This window comes from Delphinus delphis, chromosome 8 (assembly GCF_949987515.2).
Source record: "Delphinus delphis chromosome 8, mDelDel1.2, whole genome shotgun sequence".
NCBI lineage: Eukaryota > Metazoa > Chordata > Mammalia > Artiodactyla > Delphinidae > Delphinus > Delphinus delphis.
The window spans coordinates 56,155,619-56,181,372 of NC_082690.1; the positions used below are offsets into that span (position 1 = coordinate 56,155,619).

The 25,754-nt window shown below is 35.5% G+C and overlaps 1 protein-coding gene across 1 annotated transcript in view; it reads right to left on the reverse strand.

Annotated features, from left to right (window-relative positions):
• Nucleotides 1-25,754, reverse strand: part of ACER3 (alkaline ceramidase 3) — a 183,372-nt gene that overhangs the window by 98,015 nt on the left and 59,603 nt on the right. Inside the window, exon 2 of the mRNA XM_060018226.1 lies at nt 11,889-11,999. Coding sequence (XP_059874209.1) covers nt 11,889-11,999 — 111 coding nt within the window. The remainder of the gene's footprint in view (nt 1-11,888; nt 12,000-25,754) is intronic.

The window sequence follows — 25,754 nt, forward strand, 5'->3', positions numbered from 1 at the left end:
GCAAAAATGCCTGTTGTTTAAAATAAAGTATCCATTCATTCATCAAACAGCCTCATGTATTTGGTTTGCACCAGGTATTGCTAAATGCCAGAAATCCAAAAGAGTAAGAACTCAGCTGCTTTCAGGAAGCAAAGCTTAGTCTTGTAGAAGGGACAGACTTAAAAACCATTCTTATTCAACCTTTGCTGATTTGCCCCATATTGCCTTTTAGACCTTCTCCTTGTACCCCAATTCAGGATCCAATGAAGATATTGCATGTAGTTGTCCATCTCTTTTAATCTGGAACAGTTCCTCAGCCTTCCTTTGTTTTCATGACTTTAACATTTATTAAAAACAAAAAAAAAACAGGTTGGTTGTTTTATAAAATAACCCTCACAAACTGGGTTTTTCTGATTGTTTTCTCATCATTTGGTTCAGGTTATGCACTTCTGGGAATAATATTGTATAAATGATGTTGTTTCCTTTTCAGTGCATCACACCAGGAAGAATCAGTTGTTAGTTTATACTGTTATTAATGATGTTAGGATTGATTACTTGAATAAGGTGGTATCTGCCAGATTTCTGTGCTGTTACCATTTTTCCATCTGTAACTAATGAGCAAGTAATTCATCAGGAGATACTTTCAGGCTGTGTAATCATCATGTTCCCAAACACTTTCACCCAATATTTTTAGCATTCACTGATGACTCCTGAATCAATTATTACGATGATGGTTGCAAAATGATGATTTTAAAAAACCCTATCATTCTGTTTACATTTATTAGTTGGCAATTCTACTCTTTAAAAAAAAGCTTTCTGCTTCTCACACCATTTGTTTGTTAGTATCAGTATGAGCTTGTGCATTCTTTTCTTATACCATGTGTTACATAACCCATTACACAGTCATTTTCCATTTGGAAGCTCAAATTTTCAGTTTGGCCAAACTGTCTTCTGTGTCATTTTGACATTATTCCCTCATTTTTTCAGCCCTTTCTTACTTTCTGGAGTGATAAGATGTTCCAGACTCATCTCGCGCTTTCCCTGCCCTATCCCAGAAATGAGGCATTTCTCCAAGAAGCCTTAGTTCCTTTTAGTGAGGAAAGATTTTTAGAAACCAAGGTGTGGGCACTAGGTATGTTCATTGCTACTTAAGATTCATTGCTTCCAGACCCTTTCAGAGGATAGAACATGTGAAATCTTTTTTTATTTTTAATCATGCTGATACCTCAGATTTCAGTGTTCTTTCAGGGTTCTTCCTTGCCTTCCTCCATCCAAATTTGTATCTCCTTCTTCTACATGAGAACCCTAGCCCCCAACAATATCAATATATTTCCTCATTTGCTTAATCCTAAAATGCAAAGATAACGTCAGAATTGCTATATTCATACCATTACTGACAATAAAAAGTAAATAAATAAATACACAGTAAATAAAGTTAGTAAAGTAAGATTCAATATCTCACTGAATTCTCTTTCTGTTTTCAAATTGGGTATATGAGAAAACCATTTCAAAGTTAACTAGATTAATAATTTCCTCTTATGTGGTTATGTTCTCTGTTTGATAAAGAGTACAATACATTTAAAAAATTAAGACTTTTTTTTTTAGAATAGTTTAGGTTCACAGCAAAATTAGGCAGACGGTACATATATTTCCCATATAATGCCTGTCCTCCTCACCCCCCCAACCCTCTGGCTTCCCCCATTATCAACACCACTCCCCCAGAGTGGTACATTTGTTACCACAGATGACTCTACACTGACACATCATTAGCACCCCAAATCCATAGTTTACATTACAGTTCACTCTTCGTTTTATATATTCTATGGATTTGGAAAATATATCCACCATTATAGTATCATACACAATAGTTTCATGATCCTAAAAATCTTCTGTCCTCTGCCTATCATCTCTCTCCCCCCAACACCTAGCAACCACTGATCTTTTAACTGTCTCCACAGTTCTTTTTCAGAATGTCATATAGTTGGGATCATACAGTATGTAGCATTTTCAGACTGGTTTCTCTCACTTAGTAATATGCATTTAAGGTTCCTCCCTGTCTTTACAGTTTGATAACATACTTCTTTTTGGCACTGAATAATATTCCATTGTCTAGAGGTACCACAGTTTCCCAATCCATCCACCTACTGAAGGACATCTTGGTTGCTTCCAAGTTTGGGCTTTACGAATAAAGCTGCTTTTGTGTAGACATAAGTTTTCAACTCCTTCAGGTGAACACCAAGGAGAGTGATTGCTGGATAGTGTGGTGAGAACACATTTAGTTTTGTAAGAAACTGCCGAACTGTCTTCCGCAGTGGTTGTACCATTTTACATTCCCACCAGCAATGAGTAAGACTTCCTGTTGCTCCACATCCTGGCCAGCATTTGGTGTTGTCAGTGTTCTGAATTTTGGCCATTCTAATAGATGTACAGTAGGATCTTATTGTGGTATTAATTTGCATTTCCCTGATGACATATGACGTGGAACAACTTTTCATATTATTTGCCATCTGTGTATCTTCTTTGATGAGGTGTCTGTTGAGGTCTTTGGTCCATTTTTTCAATCAGGTTGTTTGTTTCCTTATTATTGAGTTTAAATTTATATTTTATGTCCAAAAATTTCTGTATTTTGGATTAACAGTCCTTTATCCGATGTGTCTTTTGCAATTCGTTTTTCTTTGTATTCAATTTTAGGGTCTCTCTTCCTCATTTCCCCAACTCCCGTTCTGGTTGATCTAATTATGTTCTTTGAATATGTGAAATCATAACAAGGTTGCAAAAATAAAAATACAAAAGGGTTTACTCAGAGAAGTGTCACTCCCTCCTCTAGCCTTTCCACCCACTCCCTGTAGAAACTAATTCCATTATTTTTCTGGTTCATGCTTTCTATGTCTCTTTTTGAAAAACTAAGCAGATGTATGTATATTTTATTTCCCCTCTTTCTCCAAGAAAAAAAATTATATACCGTGTGTGTGTGTGCGCGCGCGCACGTGTACTTTTACATGCTGCATCTTTTACTTAACAATAAATCCTGGAAATCACTCCATATCAGTTCAGAGACGTTCCTCACCCTTTCTGTATCTTCATAATACTCACTGTGTAGATTCACCAGTTTATTCAACCAATTTCCAACATATGGGCTTTTAGGTTGTTTACATTATTTTGTAATTAAAAATAATTCTGTGATAAACAATCTTGCGCACATTTAATTTTGAATTACAGGAGATATATCTTCACAGAAAATTTTTTTAAATGCGGTTGCTGAGTCAAAGGGTAAATGCATATACAGTTTTGTTAGATGTTGACAAATTCACCTACAAAAATTTTGCATTCTCACCAGCAATGTGTGAAGAGTACCTATTTCTCCCACAGCCTTGCCAAGAGTGTGTTGTCAAGTGTTTCACTTTTTGTCAATCTGATAAAAGAAAAATAATGTAACAGTGTAGCTGGATATCTTTTCTTATGTAGGCTGGCTATTCTGTAGTATCTTTTTTGGAGAATGTTCTGTCTTTATTTCTATTGGATGTTTGGTCCTTTTTATCCTCAATATTTAAGTCATTTTTGTATCAGGGATATTAAACCTCTGTCCTTAGTGTATGTCACAAATATTTTCACAATTTGGTCTTCTGCTTTGGACTTTGCATATGGTATTTTTTGCCATGCCAAAGGTTTTATTTAATTAGCCAACATTACATCTGGATTTTGAATTATAGTTATAAATACTTTCCCACACACTAAATATAGAATAATTCACATGTTTTCTTCTAGTACTTGCAAGATTTTAAATCTATTTTTGGCTGCGTTGGGTCTTCGTTGCTGCATGCTGTCTTTCTCTAGTTGCGGCGAGTGGGGGCTACTCTTCATTGCGGTGAGCGGGCTTCTCATTGAGGTGGCTTCTTTTGTTGCAGAGCACGGGCTCTAGGTGCGTAGGCTTCAGTAGTTGTGGCATGCGGACTCAGTAGTTGTGGCACACAGGATTAGTTGCTCCGCGGCATGTGGGATCTTCCCAGACTAGTGCTCCAACCCGTATCCCCTGCATTGGCAGGCGATTCTTAACCACTACGCCATTAGGGAAGTCCCACAAGATTTCAGTTTTTACATTTAGGTCTCTAATCAATTTAGAACATATTCACATGTATAATGTAAGGTATACATCTATTTTATGTTTCCAAATATCATTTATTAAAATATTCATCTTTGCCCCAATGCTCAGAGATGCCATCTTCACCATACACTAAACTCTAATATGGATTTGGGTCTATTTATGCTTTTTCTTTTAAATTCCACTGTATTATCTATCAAAATATCTGTACTCTACTATTTTACTGAGGCAGGTTTTGCAGTATGTTTTAATATATAGGAGGATTAGTACATCCTTCTAGCTCTTCTTTTTTAAAGACTGCCTAGATATCTTTGCATGTTTATATTTTAATATGAACTTTAGTATCAACTTGTTTGATTAAAAAATACTTATTGGATTTTTAAAATTATTTATTTTTGGCTGCATTGGGTCTTCATTGTGGTGTGCGGGCTTCTCATTGCAGTGGCTTCTCTTATTGCGGAGCGTGGTCTCTAGGCTTGCGGGCCTCAGTAGTTGTGGCTTGCGGGCTCTAGAGCGCAGGCTCAGTAGTCGTGGCACATAGGCTTAGCTGCTCCGCAGCATGTGGGATCTTCCTGGACCAGGGCTCGAACCCATGTCCCCTGCATTGGCAGGCTGACTCATAACCACTGTACCACCAGGGAAGCCCCCTACTTATTGGTATTTTTATTAGCATTATTTATTAGATATAACTGACATCTTTCAGTTTTCTTAAGTTATTCAAGAACAACTTTTCATTTGTTCGGGTTTACTTTCATGTCTTTCAGAAGTGTTTTAAGTTTTCTTAATATAGGTTTTACACATATCTTGTTAAACTTATCTTTTGATATTTATCCTTTTGGATGTTATTGTAAACGGGATTTTCTTCTCTAATGGGATATTGTTTGTATATATGAAGGCTATTGCTTTTTGTGATCATTTTAAACCTAATACCGAACTGAATAGTTTTATTGTGTGAATAATAATTGTTTGCTTGATAACTGATTTTCTAGGCTAGAGTTTTCAGGAATACCATGACAGCTGTAAAGAGAGATAGTTTTCCTTCTTTTCCAGTCCTTAATCATTTTCTCTGGTATAAATGCGTTGATTAATACCTCCAGTACTTTGTTAAATAGCAGTGGAGACAGACACACTTGCCTTCTTTTGACCTTCATAGGAATGCTTCTAGGGCTTCCACACTGAGTAAAATGCCAGCTTTAGGACTGATGTGTGTATATTAGCACGTTAAGACAGGATTTGTGAATTTCTGTTTTCTTGAGTTTTTCTTTTTAAATCAGAAATGGTTGCTGAATTTTGACAAAGGCTTTCACAGCATCTATGGAGATAATCATGTGGTTCTTCTTCTTAAATTAATTAATATAGTAAATTGCATGAATGGATCTCCTAAATTTGAATTGTCTTCCATTCTGGGCACAAACTGTTTTATTTCCCTAATGTCGAACTAGATTCTGTTTACTGTTTACTACTTTTTAAAAGAAGAAAACAGAGAGATAAATTTACATACCTTGTTTAATAATACAATTCCCCCAAAATCTTTTAAAACCAAAAGATGTTTTGTCCTTTAAGTTTGGTGCAAATTCATTTGATAGCAAAACCTGACCTAACTGGACATGAGGCTATTTATAGTGATTATTTAGCCTAGTTACTGTGAATATTCACACGTTAAGCAGCAATATGGATATGTTCACCTACAGGGTGCTGTCCCAGGTTTTGGTGGGCTTGGTATACTATAGCAACACAGTCTATTAACTTTCTAGAATTCAAAAACAATCTGAGTTCAGAAATACTTCTGGTCCCAAGGATTTGGATAAGGACTTGTTAATGTATATTAGTGATGTAACTGGAAAACATTAAAAGAAAGAAATTGAGCTCAAGGGCTTTCTCTGAACTTCAGAGAATGAACTTTATAAGGATGACTTTCCATGAAGAGATACTGATACAAAGAGACCTGTCTAAAAAATACCCCCCAACTTTCTTCAGTTGGAAGAAGGTTACAGGAAAAAATAATTTAGAAAATATGTTCCTCCATATATTCACAAGAATATTAGAAGAGGGCAGATTACTGTATGTGGAATAGTTTCTCAAATCATCGTTATCTGTATAAAGATCAAAAAATAACTTTAGGTCTTTAACATGCAAAGGAAATCTCTTAATAAGACCCAGATCCTTGTTAAGAGAGAACAGAAAATCCTCAGAGTGACAAATAGGATTCATCTATCTTGAACAATCAGGAGTGGCTGCCTGGATTCTACCTGACAAGGAAAGTAGTTGTATTCTACTAGGGAAGAGTTATAGCACCTATACATGCTAGCACTGACACACACACACACACACACACATATATATATATATATATATATATATATATACACACATACATATTTTTTTTTTTCCTGCTCTACTGTTTTCTTTCTTCCTTCAACACCACCTCTGAGATGTAAGGACTAACTATCCCCCCTTCTTTCACATAGTGTGCACATTCCTCCATTTCCTGGTTTTTATTTTTTAAACAAGTACTGAGATATACCATTAAATTCACTCATTGTAAGTGTACAGTTTTAGGAGTTTTAGTAAATTTAAAGAGTTGTGCTACCATCATCACAATCCAGTTCTGTGATAATTCCATCACCCACCAAGGTTCCCTTATGCCTATTAGCAGTCAACATCCACTCTAAACCCCAAGTAACTAATGATTTGTTTTTATCTCTATAATTTTGCCTTTTCTAGAAATTTCATATGAATAGGGTCATATAATCTGTGGTCCTTTGAGTCTTTTGGTTCCTTTCACCTGGCATAATGTTTTTAGGGTTCATCCGTGTTGTTACATGTATCAGTAGTACTTACAAAAAGTATCATTCCTTTTTGTTTGCTAATAATTTACTTAGTATATCTGCACTGATATTCATTCACAATATTAGTCCTTAATTTTCTTTTTTATGGCATTTTTATTAGGTTTACATAACAATGTTGTTTGCCTCATAAAAAGAATTTGGAAGTTTTCTTTCATTATCTATGCTTGAAAAAATTTATGTAGCATTGGGACTATCAGGTCTTTGAAGGTTGATTGGAACTCTCTGTGAAACTATCTGGACCCAGTACTTTTGTGGAGGAATTCCTTAATAAGTTACTCTATTTCCTATACAGAAATTGGTCTGTTTAAAGCTTTCTACCTTTGGGGTCAATTTTGACAAATTGTATTTTCCTAGGAAATTATCCAATTTATTTATTTACAAAGAGGTTTAAAATTTTTCTTTCCTTTGATTCAGTGGATATTTCCTCTTTGTCATTTCTTATTTTAATGTTTATGTTTGCTTCCTTTTTTCTAAAGTTAGCTAGTTGTCTACTTTTTCTTAAAAAAAATAGATTTTGATTCATTAATTAGAACGTTTTTCTGTTCTCTATCTTGTTACTTTCTGCTTTTATCTTTATAATTTCCTCCCTTAAACTTTCATTTGGTTTATTCTGCAGTCTTTTTCTTGCCTTTTGAGTTGGGATTTTAATTAATTTTTACCTTTAGTTTTTATCTTTTATTATTATTTAATTGTTTAAGCCTATGTATTATGCTCTGATGGCTGCTTTATACAAATCCCCATAGATTTTGATATGCAGACTTTTTGTTACAACTGTATTTTAGGACTCCTGTAATTTCCATTTCTATTTTCCCTTTCAACCAAGAGTTAACAGAAGATTTAAAATTTCAAAGAGGAAGAGCTTTTTTATGGTTTGAATTTGTTGTTAATTTCTAGCATGGATGCACTGTGACCAGAGGATGTTGTTTTAATATTTCTACTTAATAGGACTTACTGTTTTGTTTTTTATCAATGTTCTATGTGTACTTCAAAAGGAGGTATATTCTCTATTATAAGGGTGTAAAGTTCAGCATAAAGCCATAAGATCTATTTTATTGGTTATGCTCTTTAGGTCTTCCAGATATTACTGATATATTTTGTTCACTTCATCTGTCCTGTACTGAGTGTGGCATATTAAAATCTTCTATTATTCGTATGTTTCTACCTATTTCTCTTTGTAGCTCTTGTAGTTTCTGCCATATAATAGTGGTGGTTGTATTATTTGGTACAGAGTTATTAAAAACTTGTATTTTCACTTTGAATCATGGCTTCAACATTAAAAACATCCTTCTTTGTCACACAATGCTTTTTGAAGGGAATTCCACTTTATATGATATCAGGATCACTACCCCTGCTTTCTTATTATTTGTTTCTAACTTTTCTGAATCACTTTGCTTTAGTTTTAGATGTGTCTTTTGTATATAGCATAAAGTTCAATCCGAATTGCTGATCAAATTCAAAAATCTTTTTCTTTTGATATTAAGTTAAGCTGATTCATTTTGATTCATATGACTGATGTTTAATCTCAACTCTGTCATATTGTTTTATTAAAATAGTTACATATATTACTTTATATTTAATGTATTTCTCTAAGTGAAATGTCTTTTTTGTACTTAATTCTTTTGGTATTTAGAAAAGAGGCTTTTTTGGCCTAGGGGTTACTTTTGTACTTATGCCTTTTATAGAACCCTGAGTTCTCCCCGTTTTTTCCTTAACCTTTTACTATCTAGTTTGTTACTTTTAGATCATATTCTTCAATACTCAACTTACTACATAGGCAATAGTCAATGAACTTATTCTACTTTGTCCTTTCCTTCTCCCATTTAAAAAACTGCATGCTCTCTACTTTACCAGACCATATAATATCCATATACTATTCTTCAGTCCTTATTACATCTGTTTTAGTCTTAGATCTATAGTTAAATGTGTTAAATGCTCATCATCAGACCTTTTGACCAAGTTTGCCCAGTCTTCTCTTAGTTGGATGAACATCATTCTCTAGTACGATGCAGTCAGTAGAACTTTCTGTGATGAAGGCAATGTTCTATATCTGCACTGCCCAATACAGTAGCCATAAGCCACATATGGGTACTGAGCACTTGAAACGTGGCTAGTGTGACAGAGGAACTGAAATTTGCATTTTAATGTTCATTTATTTAAATTTAAATTACCACATTTGGCTAGCAGGTACTAAATCAGAGAGAGCAGTACTCATGGATTCATCAGGAAGGAGTCATGTGTACAGTTTTCAATGAGTACTTGTATGTTTAACACTATCTTTCTATAACCTGGATAACTGAAAAACAATTTGGTTGGAATATAAAATCTTTGGTTTGCACTAAAAATGCAGTTCCACTGATGCCTTTCTTTTTATGTTGCTGATGAGGTCTAGTGTCAGCCTAATTTTCTTGCCCTTATAAGTAGTCTGGTCTTTTTCCCTGGAGCTGTGAGGATTTTTTTCACTTTTAAAATCCAGTAATTTTACTAATCTCTTTCAGAGTTGACCATTCCAAGTCAGTTTTATGAGACAAAAATGGACTTTTCAATATCTAGATATGGGTCTTCTTCCATTTCCAAAAAGTCTTCTTTCAAATTAATTTGAAAATTACAATTTTAAATATAAGATCTGTTTCATTGTTTTATTTTCCTTCCTCAGGGACTCCAATTACAGTTGTATTGAATCTTCTTTGTCTTCCATTTCAATCGCTTTCTCTCTGACCCTTTTTATTTCTTTATCTCATTTTCATTCTCTTGCTTGTTTCTCTTTCTTAAATAGCCCTTATTAAATACTCAACACATTGTAATTCAGGCTTAATTTCTTTCCTAAGTTTAATCAATTCTAATTTGATTTCTTTTGGGGGGTGAGGAAGCTATTTCTGTTATTACTTTTTATTTTTTTAATTAATTTTTATAGGTGTTATTAGTTTTTAAATTTTTATTCATTTATTGGTTTGAGGCTAATTCAGTTAGGAGTACTGTGCTGCAGTTTCTTTCTGCTTTATAATTAGTTGTGGGGAAAGAACATCCATGAGCCAAAAGGTATTGATTCTCATTTTCTGTTTTTTTATTACAGTAGCTTTGCATGGATGTAGACTGATTTTGCGGGGGTTCCACTTTGTGGAAAGAGTAAAGGTTTGGGGTGGCTTAAAAGATTTCAAGTTCAAGCCTGCCCCCTTCTGAATAGTAAAGGTTAGTGTCCTTTTTCATATACATTTATTTGTTTTGGTGGCAGGGCGGGGTGCAGGGAGAAGGGTCTAATGTATTTTATAGTTGTGTTGTTTCAGTAGGATATTAATTCCTCACTCTAACTTCCTTCTTTCCCTACACTTACACATTTCCAATGGCTATCTTCCTCTTTCTAGTTATTTCTTTCCCAGAAGTAATACCTTTCCCAAACTGCCACTTTAGGTCTTGTACACTTTCAAGCCCTTTACTATGTACTTTAAAGTACTGTGTACTTTATCAAGTACTATGATTTACCAGGTCTCATAACGTTTTCAGAAATTTTGCATTTATCATGAAGCTTTCTCTTTCTATTGGTGTTTTGTCAGATTAAGCCCTCAACTCTTCTCTCCTCTTTTCCATATAGTTTTTCAAACCTCCCCAAGTCTAAAATATTAAAGACAGTTCTGCTAGAATGTGGTGTTTATTTCTTGTTTAAAAATGATTTGACGTTCATGGTATTCTTTTTCTCTTAGTAAGGCTGAAAGTGTGGGCTAAGTGTGGTTTTATTTACTTTCCTTCTTAATCTGTATGGTTTTCTAGAAGGACGAATGGACAAATTCTAACTCAGGAGGTCAGTATTATCCTAGGGCAACTTGGAAGTCCCTCAAATCTTTTTATTCTTATTGTTATTACTGATTGTGATTTGTTGGTATTTTATAAACATTCTTAAAACATCCCAGGAATTAAAGCAAAGGGCTAAGTTTGTGGACAAGTATTCCTTTTGAAGATGAATGAAGTAACTTCCTCACAACACCACACATATGAGAAACAGATTCAGAAATTAAACTCTCTCATATGCAATGACTAATATAATTATATAAAATCTGATATGATATACTACAGCTTACAGTTTTGTGGTAATTAGAGGTCCCTTCTGCCCATGTGTAAATAATATCTACCTTGAACTAAAACAAAAGAAATTGTGTTTAATTTAGAAAGTTACATAAAAGAAGCAAACTAGAATCTACTTTCTTTGCTATTTTTGTCTTTATGATGATAATGCAAGGACATGAAAGAGTGATTTTCCCATCTTAGGCTCTGGTAAAGTTCACTCATCCCTCCATGTAACATTTACTGAGGACCACTAACTTGCCAGGCAATAGGGATACAAAGATAACTAAGACGCAGTCCCTGTCTCACAGACAAGTAGAGGAAAAGGAGTAAGTTGCAGAAGATCAGATATAGTAGAATATCCTTTACACAAAGTTTTAAAATATGTGAATGATATTTTTCATATTTTTAAGGATACATACATATATAGTATAAACACAAAAACATGAGAAAATGATAATCAAATTCAGTATAGAGGTTAACTCTAGCAGGGTGAGCTGGGAGGAAGATGGGAATAAAATCAAGCAGGAGTAGAAAGGGAGTTTCAACTTTATCTATAGCAGTTTATTTCTTTAAAAAAGAAAAAGTAAGAACGGAGACAAATATTGCAAAGTGTTAAGATCTGACAAAGAAGGATGGTGAGATACATGGATATATTTGTTATATTATCCCTGTTCTTTTCTGGATGCTTGAAATACCTTGTTTTTTTTTTAATTTATTCAAAATACAGTTCAAATATTGGCAAGATTTGTGGAGTTTTAATTCAGAAGTTTCAGAATGTGCTCAAGTTGTATAATAAACAACACAAAACTGAGAAACAATTTTAGGAAAGAATGAGAAAAACAGTCTGTCTGAATATGGTACATCATATTTTTCACATCATTTTTTAGATGAAGTGTTATACATACCTGTGAGTGCTAAATAGGAAGCAATGTACCGCTTTTCCAGTCCACCTCTAACACTCTGAATTGCACCAAAAATTGGAGGTATAATCATAATCAGGTTACTCACTGTATTCCCTATAGAAAAAAAAAAAAAAAACACAAGAAGATAATGAGATTAATCAATATTACTTTAAATAAAGATATACACAGTTAGCCCTTAGCAAAAATTAAGTAGGTGTCTTCTTAGAAAGATGAGGAAAAGATATTTACAAGGTGCTAAAGGAAAATAGTTCTCTACTCAACAAAAATTTCTTACAAAAATCAAAGTAAAATACAGATACCTTCAGACAAATGAAACTAAGAATTTTCAACCAGAACATCCAATAAAGGAACTTCTAAATTCTCAAGGTAAAGAGCAAAAGTATTTCAGAAAGAACCTCAAAGATAAGCAAAAAGTGAGCTGGAAAAAGCAGCTGACACCAATGCTACTGAAAGAGTGGTCCATGGATAACAGTATGACAAGATAAAATACAGAACTGAGTTAATTTGTCTCTTGAAATGAATGACAACAAATCAAAGCTTGCATTTTTCATCTCTTCTTAAACTTTAATTTTTGTGGCAATGTTTTTAGTTCCTAGTTTCTGTTTCTAGTAAACACAAAAGGCAACGGATCTTGATCTGATTTTTGATCCTCTGTTTACATAAACAAAGCTGAAACATGAATAGCAAAGAAACAATAGAAACCGTAATAGCAGAAATAAATAGTAAAATGGGGAAAAAGATGGCTAAACTATTTTGTATATTGATTCTGGGTAGTATTTTATACACTTATTCTGGGAATATAGTGGCACAAAACATTCAAAATTCCAAATTTGTGATTTTCAACATAGGAGCTGATATCAGGACAAATATCAATTAATGGACATATACAAAGCACTCTACCCTACAACAACAGTACATACATTCTTCTCAAGTGCACATGAACATTCAGCATATGTTAGGCCATAAATTAAGTCTCAATAGCCTTAAAAAGGCAGATATAAACTATCATACAAAATATCTCCTCCAACCACAAAAGAATGACGTTAGAAATAAATAACAGAAGGAAAACTGGAAAATTCACAAACCTGTGGAAATTAAACAAAATATTATTAAACAATCAATGTATCAAAGAATAAATCACCAACCAAATTAGAAAATACTTAAGAGATGAATTAAAATTAATACACAACATACCAAAATTAATGGGATGTAGTAAAAGCAGTGCTGAGTGGGAAATTTACAGCTATAAGTGCTTATATTTAAGATCTTCCAGCTGAAATGAAAGAATGTTACTTAGTAACATGAAAATATATGAAAATGTATAACACACTGGTAAAGCTAAGCATAATCAAATTCAGAATACTGTAATACTGTAACATGATGGTGTATTAATCACTTAAGTCTAGTACAATGATGTAAGGACAAAAGTATTAAAAATAACTACAGCTACAATAATTTGTTAATAAATACAAAATAAAAAGCAGGTAAATTGTGATATCAAAATCCTAAAAGGGTGTAATAAAAGGGTAGAGTTTTAGTATGCAAGGTTGCTATCAGTGTGGAAAAAAGTTATATCTATAAGTTGTTTTATGTAAGCCTCATGGTAATCACAAAGCAAAAACCTACATTAGACACAACAAAAGACTGTTGCTGGAGGGAATCAAAAAGGAGGGAATTGAAGTATACCACTACAGAAAATCATCAATTCACAAAGGAAAACAGCAAGAAAGGAATACAGGAACTACAAAACAGCCAGAAAACAATTAATAAAATGAAACTAGTAAGTCCTTATCTATCAGTAATTGCTCTAAATGTAAACGGGTTAAATTCTCCAATTAAAAGGCATACAGTGACTGGAAGGATAAAAAAACAAGACCCAACTACATGCTGGCTACAAGAGATTTACTTCAGCTTTAAAGACATACACGGGCTCAAAGTGAATGGATTAAAAAAGATATTCTATGGAAGTAAAAACCAAAAGAGAGCAAAGGTAGCTATAGTTATATCAGACAAAATAGACTTTAAGCCAAAAACTGTAACAAGACAAAGAAGATCATTATGTAATAATAAAGGGTTAATTCATCAAAAGGATATATCAGTTGTAAATATATATGCACCCAAATCAGAGCACCTAAATATATTAAGCAAATATCAACAGATCTGAAGGAAGAAACAGACCACAATACAACAATAGTAGGGGATTCAATACCCCACTTTCAACAATGGATAGATCATCCAGACAGAAAATCAACACAGAAAAGTTGGATTTCAACTACACTTAAAACCAAATGGACCTAACAGACATATACAAAACATTCCATCCAAGAGGCAGCAGAGTACACATTTTCCTCAAGCACACACAGAACATTCTCCAGGACAGATGATATAATAGGTCACAAAACAAGTGTTAGAAAATTTAAGAAAACTGAAATCATATGAAGTATCTTTCCAACTACAATGGCATAAAACTAAAAATCAACAATAGGAGGAAAACTAGAAATTCACAAATATGTCAAGGTTAAACAACACACTCCTGAACAACAAATGCGGGAAAGAAGAAGTCAAAAGGTAAATAAAAAATATCTTGAAACAAATGAAAATGGAAATACAACATACCAAAACTTATGGGATGCAGCTAAAGTAGTTCTAAGAGGAAAGTTTATAGTAATAAATGCCTATATTAAGAAAAAGGCTCGCAAATAAACAACCTGACATAATACCTCAAAGAGCCAGAAAAAGAACAAACTAAGCCCAAATTCAGAAGGAAAGAAATAAAGATCAGAGTGGAAATAACGAAACTAAGAGTTGATTTTTTGAAAAAATAAAATTGACAAACTTTTAGCTAGACTAACTCAAAAAAAGAGGACTCAAATAAATAAAATGAGAAAAGAAAAAGGATATTAAAACTAATACCACAGAAACACTCACTGGGGAAAGGTTAGTCTCTTCAATAAATAGTATTGGGAAAACTAGATAACCACACACAGAAGAATGAAACTGAACCTCTATCTTACAAAATGAACTCAAACTGGATTAAAGATTTAAGCACACATGAAAAACATGCTCAACAACACTAATCACCAGGGAATTGCAAATCAAAACCACAGTGAGATATCATCTCACACCTTATCACTAATTATTAGAGAAATGCAAATCAAAACTACAGTGAGGTACCATCTCACACTGTTCAGAATGGCCATCATTGAAAAGTCTACAAATAACAAATGCTGGAGAGGGTGTGGAGAAAACGGAACCCTCCTACACTGTTGGTGGGAATGTAAACTGGTGCAGCCACTATGGAAAACAGTATGGAGGTACCTCAAAAAACTAAAAATAGGGATTCCCTGGTGGTGCAGTGGTTGAGAATCCACCTGCCAATGCAGGGGATGCGGGTTCAAGCCCTGGTCTGCGAGTATCCCACATGCCGCGGAGCAACTAGGCCCGTGAGCCACAACTACTGAGCCTGCGCTCCGCAACGAGAGGCCATGATAGTGAGAGACCTGTGCACCGCGATGAGAGTGGCCCCCACTTGCCACAACTAGAGAAAGCCCTCGCACAGAAACGAAGACCCAACACACCAAAAATAAATTAATTAATAAACTCCTACCCCCAACATCTTCTAAAAAATAAAAAAAAACTAAAAATAGAGTGGCCATATGATCCAGCAATCCTACTGCTGGGCATATATCTGGACAAAACTATAATTCAAAAAGATACATGCACCCCTATATTCATAGCAGCACTATTCACAATAGCCAAGACATGGAAACAGCCTAAATGTCCATTGACAGATGAATGGATAAAGAAGATATGGTACACATACACAATGGAATACTACTCAGCCAGAAAAAAGAATGAAATAATGCCATTTGCAGGAAAATGAATGGACCTAGAGATTACCATACTAAGAGAAGTCAGAAAGAGAATGACAAATACCATATGATATCACTTAGATGTGGAATCTAAAATATGACAAAAATGAACTTATCTACCAAAACAGAAACAAATTCACAGACACAGAAAACAGACTTGTGGTTGCCAAAGGGTAGGTGTGGTGGGGGAGGGAGGGATTGGGAGTTTGGGATTAGCAGATGCAAATTATTATATAGAGAATGAATAAACAACATGGTCCCCCTATATAGCACAGGGAACTGTATTCAATATCCTGTGATAAACCATAATGGAAAAGAACATGAAAAGGAATATATATATATATATATATATATATGCATAACTGAGTCACTTTGCTTTAAGCAGAAATTAACATAATACTGTAAATCAACTATACTTCAATAAAATAATTTTTTAAAAAAAGATAAGTGTTGGCAAGAATGTGGAGAAAAGGGTTGTAAAACGTGTGTTGGTGGGATGTAAAACAGTATAGCCACTAAGTAAAACAGTACGGAGGTTCCTCAAAAAATTAAAAATAGAACTACCGTATGATTCAGCAATCCCACTTCTTGGTATATATCCAAAGTAAATGAAACAGGACCTCAAAGAGACACCTGCACTCCCACGTTCATTGCAGCATTATTCACAATGGCCAAGATATGGAAACAACCTAAGTGTCCATCAACAGATGAATGGATAAAGAAGGTGTGGTATATATATACAACAGAATATCATTTCAGCCATGAGAAAGAAGTAAATCTTGCTGTTTGCAACGACCTGGATGAAACTTGAGGGAATTATGCTCAGTGAAATATGCCAGAGAAAGACAAATACTATATGATATCACATATATGTGGAATCTAAAAAAGCCACACCCAGAGAAACAGAGAATAGAGTGGCAGTTACCAGGGGCTGAGGGTGGGGGAAATGGGGGAGATGTTTTCAAAGGATACAAACTTCCAGTTACATGACTAACAAGTTTGCGGATCTAATGAATAGCATGGTGACTACAGCTAATAATACTGTATTATATACTTAAAAGTTGCTGAGAGAGAAGATCTTAAATGTTCTTAACACAGAAAAGAAATGGAAATTATGTGACGGGATGGAGGTGTTAGCTAATGCTATGGAAGTAATCATTTTATGAATATGTGTATCAAATCAACCGCTTGTACATCTTAAATTTATATAATGTTATATTTCAATTATACCTCAGTAAAGCTAGAACAAAATCCGAAAGGATCAAACTATTTCCAAGTAACTTAACTGAATCCTAGAACAAAATTCAAGCCTATTTATGGTAATACAAAAAATATCCAGGACGCAACAAGGTAAGAAGCACAATATCTGACATCCAATTAAAGATTAGCAGGCAGGGGGCTTCCCTGGTGGCGCAGTGGTTGAGAGTCCGCCGATGCAGGGGACACGGGTTCATGCCCCGGTCCGGGAAGATCCCACATGCCGCAGAGCAGCTAGGCCCGCGAGCCATGGCCGCTGAGCCTGCATGTCCGGAGCCCGTGCTCCGCAATGGGAGAGGCCACAACAGTGAGAGGCCCGCATACCACAAAAAAAAAAAAAAAAAAAAAGATTAGCAGGCAGGGAATTCCCTGGTGGTCCAGTGGTTAGGACTCTGTGCTTCCAGTGCGGGGGGGCATGGGTTCCATCCCTGGTCAGGGAACTAAGATCCCACAAGCTACATGGCACAGCCCCCCCACCCCGAACAAAAGATTACCAGGCATACAAAAAGGAAGAAAAACAACCCAAAAAAATACTCAATTGAAACCAACCCAGAACTGATACAAATGTTAGAATTGGCAGACAAAGATTAAAACACTTCATATAAGTCTAGAAAATACAAACTAACCTATACTATAGTGTCAGAAAGCAGACCAGTGGTTGTGGGTAGGGCTGGGGTAGAAGAGAGAGCAGGATGGAGAAGGACTTACAAAGGGACATGAGAAAACTTGGAGGTGATGGATCTGCTCACTGTCTTGATTGTGGTGATGGTTTCACATGTGCATACATATGACAAAACTTAATTTGTACACTTTAAATAGGCACTTTCTATTGCATGTCAACTATACCTCAATAAAGCTGTTTTTAAAAAAAAAAAGTTTTGCCTCTGGGGATTAGAATTGGAGGGTAGAGAGGAAAGAGTTAGGGAAGGGCACTGCTTTCTGGTTTTGTTACAAGTCTTTTAGCACAGGCTGGATTTTTATCTATTTTTAATGCATTACTTTAATAAAATAAAAATTAAAGAAACTTTTAGAAAGGGAATAAAATAGTTGGGGATAATTTCACAGATGTGATAAGATCTGAGTTAGACCCTGAAAGGAGAGAAAGGAACAATAAAATCTACTGAGCCTATTATTAAGGACCAGGTACTGGAATTCACATTTTACACATGCTAACATTTGCTTTTCATAACAATATTGTGAAATATTATCGCCCAATTAAACAAACAAAGTCAAGCTACGGGATTATATAATTTACCCAAATTCTCACAATAAGCAAATGGTGGAGCCAAGATTTTATTCCAGGTCTATCTGTCCTTACAGCCAATGTTCCTCTCCTTAAATGCACTAGCACAGTGTTTGCACAAAGAAGACCCTTATTAACATTTAAAAAATTATATCAAAGAGTATTCTATTAAAAATGTTTTAAGTAAATTCCAGATTATACAAATAACAAAGTAATTTGCCTAGGTGAAGTGTGAAAATATAAGGTGGGGAGCCAGGCAGACTGAAAGATATATATACAAACAGCAGTTATCAATAACTTTAAGTAAACCTGTGGAAGATGTTGAATATTATGCCATTTAGGAGAGCCCTAGGATTCAAACTAATGAAAATCTTTATTGATGACTGAGATAAAGGAAATGAAACATGACCAAAGGTCCAGATAATATTAAATTTAGCTGAGATGTCAATACTCTGGAAGTCAGAAATACATTTCTAAAGGTAGAGGATATGGGACGGTCCCACAAACTACATTAAATTCAATTAAGGATAACACAAAGTTTTACAAATTAGAATGAGGAATTGCAGACCACAAATACAGGCTACTGTGACAGACAGAATAAGGACAACTCTGGGAGAAAGATCCAAAGACAGAAAGATGACAGTACACTATTCTTGGGGGGGAAATCTCAATATACTACCTCAAAGCAATACTTAGAGGTAAAAATGGAAAGAGCTGGATAGTGACCATCCTACTTCTCTCTGCTTTAATTCAGCTTCTTTTTGGAATGCTTACGTATTTGTGGAACCCTACTTTAAACAAAACAGAGATCCTAAGTACTGAGAGAGATACTAAAACAAAGAAATCGTTTACTTAATAAATAAAACATGTCATATGAGGAATGGCATGACTGCTGTCTTCAAATATCAACTTCAAAGTTTAAAGGAATGTTAAACTAAAGGTGAACGAGGCTTGCTATGGCTATAAAACATCAAAATTAAATTCAATGAAGTTACAGAGAAGCATATTTCCGCTCAATACAAGGCAAAACATTCTAAAATTAGAGCTGTCCAAAAAAAAAAAAAGTAACAAGACTATGAACTTTTGGGGCAGGGACCAACCATGTCTTACTCATATCTGTATGCTTTTGACTGGCACAATACCAAGGACAGAGCAGGCACTCAGGAAAGTCTGGTAGAATGAATAAATTCATACATGCATGCTTACTGAAACCTGAGGATAGCAGTTTCTCCTTTTATCCCCTGGTATTATTCACAAAATTATGTGTTTCTTACTTTTTTGATTTAACAATGGTTATAGTAGATGGTAACTTGTTTATTTTAGCATAACTTCACTCTTTTTTAAAAAGTGACAAACGTTTATTGCAAAAAATTTAAACAATTCATAAAAGTGTAAAAAAAACTAAATCATCAAATATCCTAACACCCAGTAATTATCATCATTAATATTTGTTAAGGGACTTCCCTGGTGGCGCAGTGGTTAAAAATCCGCCTGCCAATGCAAGGGACATGGGTTCGATCCCTGGTCCGGGAGGAGCCCACATGCCGCGGAGCAACTAAGCCCATGTGCCACGACTGCTGAGCCTGCACACCGCAACTACTGAAGCCTGTGTGCCTAGAGCCCATGCTCCGCAACAAGAGAAGCCACCACAATGAGAAGCCCGTGCATTGCAACAAAGTGTAGCCCCCGCTCGCCTCAACTAGAGAAAGCCTGTGCACAGCAACTAAGACCCAACGCAGCTCAAAAAAAAAAAGAATTGCTAAGTTTTACACATACAGAGAGAGATGAATGGATGGGAATTAAGAAAGAAAAGACAAAGTTTTCAAGGCTATTAGATATGCTCTTCTTTTATAAAAATGTTTTAACAAAAGAAAGTAAAACTGAGTATGAAACGACTGAAAGATTAGAGTCCTGATTTTTACATGGTTAATTTTTATAGCATATGCATCCTTGCCATGAAACAAAGAAATTCACACTCCTAAACTTCCTCCCACCTCCCTTCCACTATGTACTGATTTTTATTAGTCATATCTACATTTTCAAGGACTATATATTTCACATTGTCAAGGATTTACATTTAGTTCTGCAAACCACATTTTTCATCCTTGTTTTTTAAAAATAACAGATTTATCAAGATATAATTCACATATCGTAAAAATAACCCTTTTCATGTGTACAATTCAGTGGTTTATAATGTACTCACAGATTTGTGCAACCATGATCACTATCTAATTTTCGAACATTTTCATCAGCCCAAAATGAAACCCCAGACTCATTAGCAGTCACTCCCCCATCTCTTCTCCCCGAAGTCCTTGGTGATCACTAATCTAATTTCTGTCTCTGGATTTGGCTATCCTGGACACTTCATATAAATGAAATCAGACAATATGTAGGCTTCTGTGTTTGTTTTTCCTCACTTGGCATAACATCTTCAAGGTTCATCCATGTTGTAGCATGCATGTGTCCAGAACTTCATTCTTTTTTATTGACAAAGAGTTCATTGTATGGATATACCACATTTTGTTTATACATTCATCAGTTGGACATTTGGGTTGTTTCCAACTCTGTGACTATTGTAAATAATGCTGCTATGAACATTCGTATACAAGTTTTTGTGTGGTCATGTTTTCAATTCTCTTTAGTATATACGTAGGAGTGGAATTCCTGGGTCATATCATGATTCTATGTTCATCTTTGTTTTTAGTCTCAGGTATCTATTTAAATGGATATAGTGCCAAACTCCAGTCTTCTTCCCCATGGCTCTTCTTTCCATTTTGCTTTTTTTGTTTTAAACCAAGTTTTACCTGTTTAGATTTCATCATTCATCTTCATATAGTTTTTTCAAGGATTTATACATGCTGTATTCCCTGACTTCTTGAGTGCATGAGAATATTGTCTTTTACCTTTATACTCAAAAGATAACTCAGCTATAAAATTTTGGGGTCTCTTTCTTTCAAAAGTTTGTAAGTACTGTGCTGTTGTCTTCCAGATTGACTATTACTATGAAGAAGTTAGAAGCTAGTCTGAACTTTTCCCTTGTAGTTGACTTGCTTTTTTGCCTGCACTCCCAATGAATTCTTTCTTTATACTTGAATCTGTGTATTTGAGTAGCCATGGGCATCCAGATAAGATAGAGATGCTATACCCACTCTATCTCTATATAAAGCTAAGTAAATATAGTATTAAATACATTTTTTACTCAAGTCAGACCAACAACTTGAACCTGTAACTGCCACTGTGATGCTACACATATAATTTACAATAACCTCAACACATGTCACATACCTAGATACACATCTAATAAAAGATGTGCAAGACATAATATCAATAAAACTCCCAACAGGTTTTTTGGGCAAAAATTGATAAACTGACTCTAAACTTTATATGAAAATTTAAAAGGCCAAGAAGAGCCAAGACAATCTTGAGCAACAAAACTAGAATATTTATACTACTAGATATCAAGACCTATTAGGAAGGACAGATAAACAAAACAGTAGAACAGATAAGATTCCAAGAACAAACTAACATTTACAGTCACCTGATTTATGACAAACATGACCCTGCAGTGCAGTATGAAAAGGACAGTCTTTTCAATAAAGGGCACTGGATCAACTGGATATTTACACGGGGAAAAAAAGGAATCTGGACCCCAACCTCACACTTCTTATACAAAAATAAATTCCAGATGTACTGCAGATCTAAATGTGAAAGGTAAAACAGTATAATCTTTAGAAGAAAACGTGGGAGAACATCTTCACAACCTTGGAGTGGCAAAGAATTTTTCAATAGGACACAAAAAGGATGAACCACAAAAGCAAAAAGACTAAAACTGTCAAGAAGCTAAGACAATAAAATCAAGAAGAATAAAAGGTTGTTTTTATTTATTTATTGGCTGCTTTGGGTCTTCGTTGCTGCGCGTGGGCTTTCTCTAGTAGCGGTGAGCGGGGGCTACTCTTCATTGCGGTGCACAGGCTTCTCACTGTGGTGGCTTCTCTTGTTGCGGAGCACAGGCTGTAGGCACGCAGGCTTCAGTAGTTGTGGCATGTGGGCTCAGTAGTTGTAGCCTGGGGGCTCTAGAGTGCAGGCTCAGTAATTGTGGCGCACGGGCTTAGTTGCTCCACGGCATATGGGATCTTCCCGGACCAGGGCTTGAACCCGTGTCCCCTGCATTGGCAGGCGGATTCTTAATCACTACGCCACCAGTGAAGCCCAAAAGGTTGTTTTTTAAAAAGCGGATTTAAAGATAAATAGATGCAAAATTGCTTTGTAAATAAGGAGATATATGCATACTAGCTAATTTAACTTTACTGAACAAAAAGAATGCACAAAAAATTATCATGGACTGAAAATTTTTGGTTAAAATATGCTATCAGCCTGGGTCCAATCAGGAGCGATAAGCCACAGAGTAATTTGAACAGGAAAAGTTTACTATAAGGAATCATTAACTATAAGAGGGAACTGGAGTAATGAGAGATTGGCTAGTAGTAAGTAAAGAGAACTCTACAGAATATAGGAAGAGCAGATGTAAGGAATAGCCACTTCTCCTAAGATGGAGACAGAACACTAAAAGAAGAGGTCTCAGCCAGGGCTGAGATGCAGACCCTGTGGGAGAGGGCATGACCACATCTCAACAAACAGCAGAGAAGTTGCTGTGATGACACCCCTGCTGACCTCAGTGAAAATCCACCCTTAGGAACTTGTCTTTAATCTGCCCTCTGGGATGTTGGGGAAAGCTGATCACCTGGAGTGGGGAGCTACTGGCCACTGGGTGCTGCTGACTGCAGTAATGCATGAGCTGGCACTGGAGAAGCTGAGCAAACTTCAGGATCTGGGCATTGTATGAGACAGAGGCTGAATGAACCACTGGCACTGCAAGAGCCAGGCACTTAAGAAGCCACCAAGCCAGCACACTACAACCACGAAGGAAAACTCTTCCTCTTGCAACGTCTCTCCAGCGCCCTCTACTGACAAAGCTTAACATCCGGCTAGCTGGCAAAGGAAGCAAATTTAAAGGGCCCAGGTCCATTTTCACAGAGCATGAGATAAATGACGAATTTGGGGCAGAGAGGGAATAAACTGATAACTATTACTGATAACAACTATAAAACTTGTTTTTACCAAAACATATATGTTTATCATTGCTGGGCCAAACTATGCCTGATGAGGGTTCCCCAAGCACCAAAATAAGAGAGTCTTAAGATGGTAAAGTGATGGCTTTTTCTCTTCTTTTTTTCATATTTTCTACAATGTGATTATATTGTTCTTGTAATTTAAAACTAAAATATTAATAATATAAGGGAATGATAGAAAATAAAGGCTAAATTTCTTCTATAAGAGTTAAATTGAGTTTGGGGTGCTTCTAGAAGATTCAATTAAAACAGGGTATTTTGTGGGCTTCCCTGGTGGCGCAGTGGTTGAGAGTCCGCCTGCCTATGCAGGGGACACCGGTTTGTGCCCCGGTCCGGGAGGATCCCGCGTGCCGCGGAGCGGCTGGGCCCGTGAGCCATGGCCGCTGAGCCTGCGCGTCCGGAGCCTGTGCTCCGCAACGGGAGAGGCCACAACAGTGAGAGGCCTGCGTATCGCAAAAAAAAAAAAAAAAAAAAAAAACAGGTTTTTTTCCAGAAATGAAAACTAGAGATTCATTCATATACCACACAGTAGTGTACTAAAACTTTAAAGTAAGAAAAATCTATTTTTTCTACAGGGAATCTTGTTTTGATATGGACTTATGGGATTTTTTTAAAAATCTGAAAACCATATTTTTATACTCCCAAACACAATATCTCTGAATTCTCCCCTCAGTACAAATTATGGACAAAGCTGATGACATTTCAATAATTTCAAGACTTCTTAACAGGTAAAGCCATCTTTTAGCACGTGAAAAGAAAACTCAAATATCACAAGTATAAGAAAGAAGGTCAGGGGAAAAAGGTAATGTGCAAGAGAGTAAGTTTGAAACAACTCTGAATGAAGATACAGTAGGAAGATGTTTACCTCAGCCTGACAGTAGGTGGAGCTAGTGTGCTCAGCAGTCTTAAAAGTGCTCCCAAGTTTGGCAAAATACAGAGCCCTGGGGCAACCAGGTAGACAATTTAGAGCTCAGTTGTATTTACAATTGTGTAACCACCACCCCAAAAAATAGTAGCATTAAAACCTGGTGAAGCTGAAAAAGTGATCTATACTGCTTCACTGCCACTGTGAGGGATCCCTCCTGCACAGTCAGCAAATGAGCTAGATGAAAGCAGCAACTAACTGATTTGAGCCTGAAAGCAACCAAGTACTTTCCCCAAAGCAAGTTCATTTTGTCAAATATTTTACTGTTTATGCAAGTGCTCAAATAATGTTAAAGATTCCCAGAACTTCAGAGTCTTTGGAGCTAGAAAAAGACAGGGAGATCATCTAATTTAATCTCCTCAATTATAGAAGGCAACACTGTGTTCATACCTACTACCACTTTTTAGCTGTGTGAAGAGGGCAACTTATTTATGCTTAAGCCTTAGTTTCCTGACCTATAAAAAGGGGGAAGATACTTTTAAAATAATTAAAATGATGAAAATATGACCAAATAACACATGTAAAGATTATTTCTGATATGAGAAAGATCCACTGAACATTATATAGGAACTTCCACAATCTTGCTATGTTAAGAATTAAGTGCTGCCTGGGAATTGCCTTGGTACTTGGATCAGCTCAACAGCTGTCACAAGGGAGAAAGTTTGTCTTCCAATCCAGACCAATAACAAGAAAAGTTGAGTACTCTTATTCACTAAGTTTAAAAAACAAAATTATATACATGCATGTTATAGTACTAGGAGCTCCTTAGCAGCTTTTAATTAAGATAGATATCAGAATAAAAACAGGAAACTATTATAGGTATGTCTTACTTTAAAAAGCGATAAACACAAATTCAATTCAATTTGACAAACATTCATTAAGAATTTTCTGTGGGCAAGGCACTGAATCAGGAGATAGGAAGAAAGGCTAGCAACTGTAGTTGCTGTCCTGAGAAAGTATATATACAATGTAGTAGAAAAGACAGACAGGTAAACAACAAGTAAGGGAGAAAAGCAGGACCAAAGAGCACAAACAGCATATGGAAGAAGGGAACCCAAGAAAGGCTTCATTAAGCAGGTGGCACTTGAGCTATGCCTTGAAAGAGGGAAAGATAAGAAGTCTTTATCACTATCAATACAAGAAGCACCCTACTTCCTCTGCAGCACAGAAAGTAGCTTCAAAACATTATTTAATTTATGAAAACTGGTTTTTCACATTATTTTTAAAAAACATCTAAGTTACACTTTCACTTGCATGTACTTGCACTTACACTGCATGTAAGTTATAACAAAAATATTTTAAGACCACATATTGTAAAAATGGAAATGATCATATTACATTCAAGAGGAAGTACATTTTAGATTTGGGAAAAAAGGTCAAATACATAGCAGTAAAGAGATAAGAGAAGAACCTGGGAGCTCC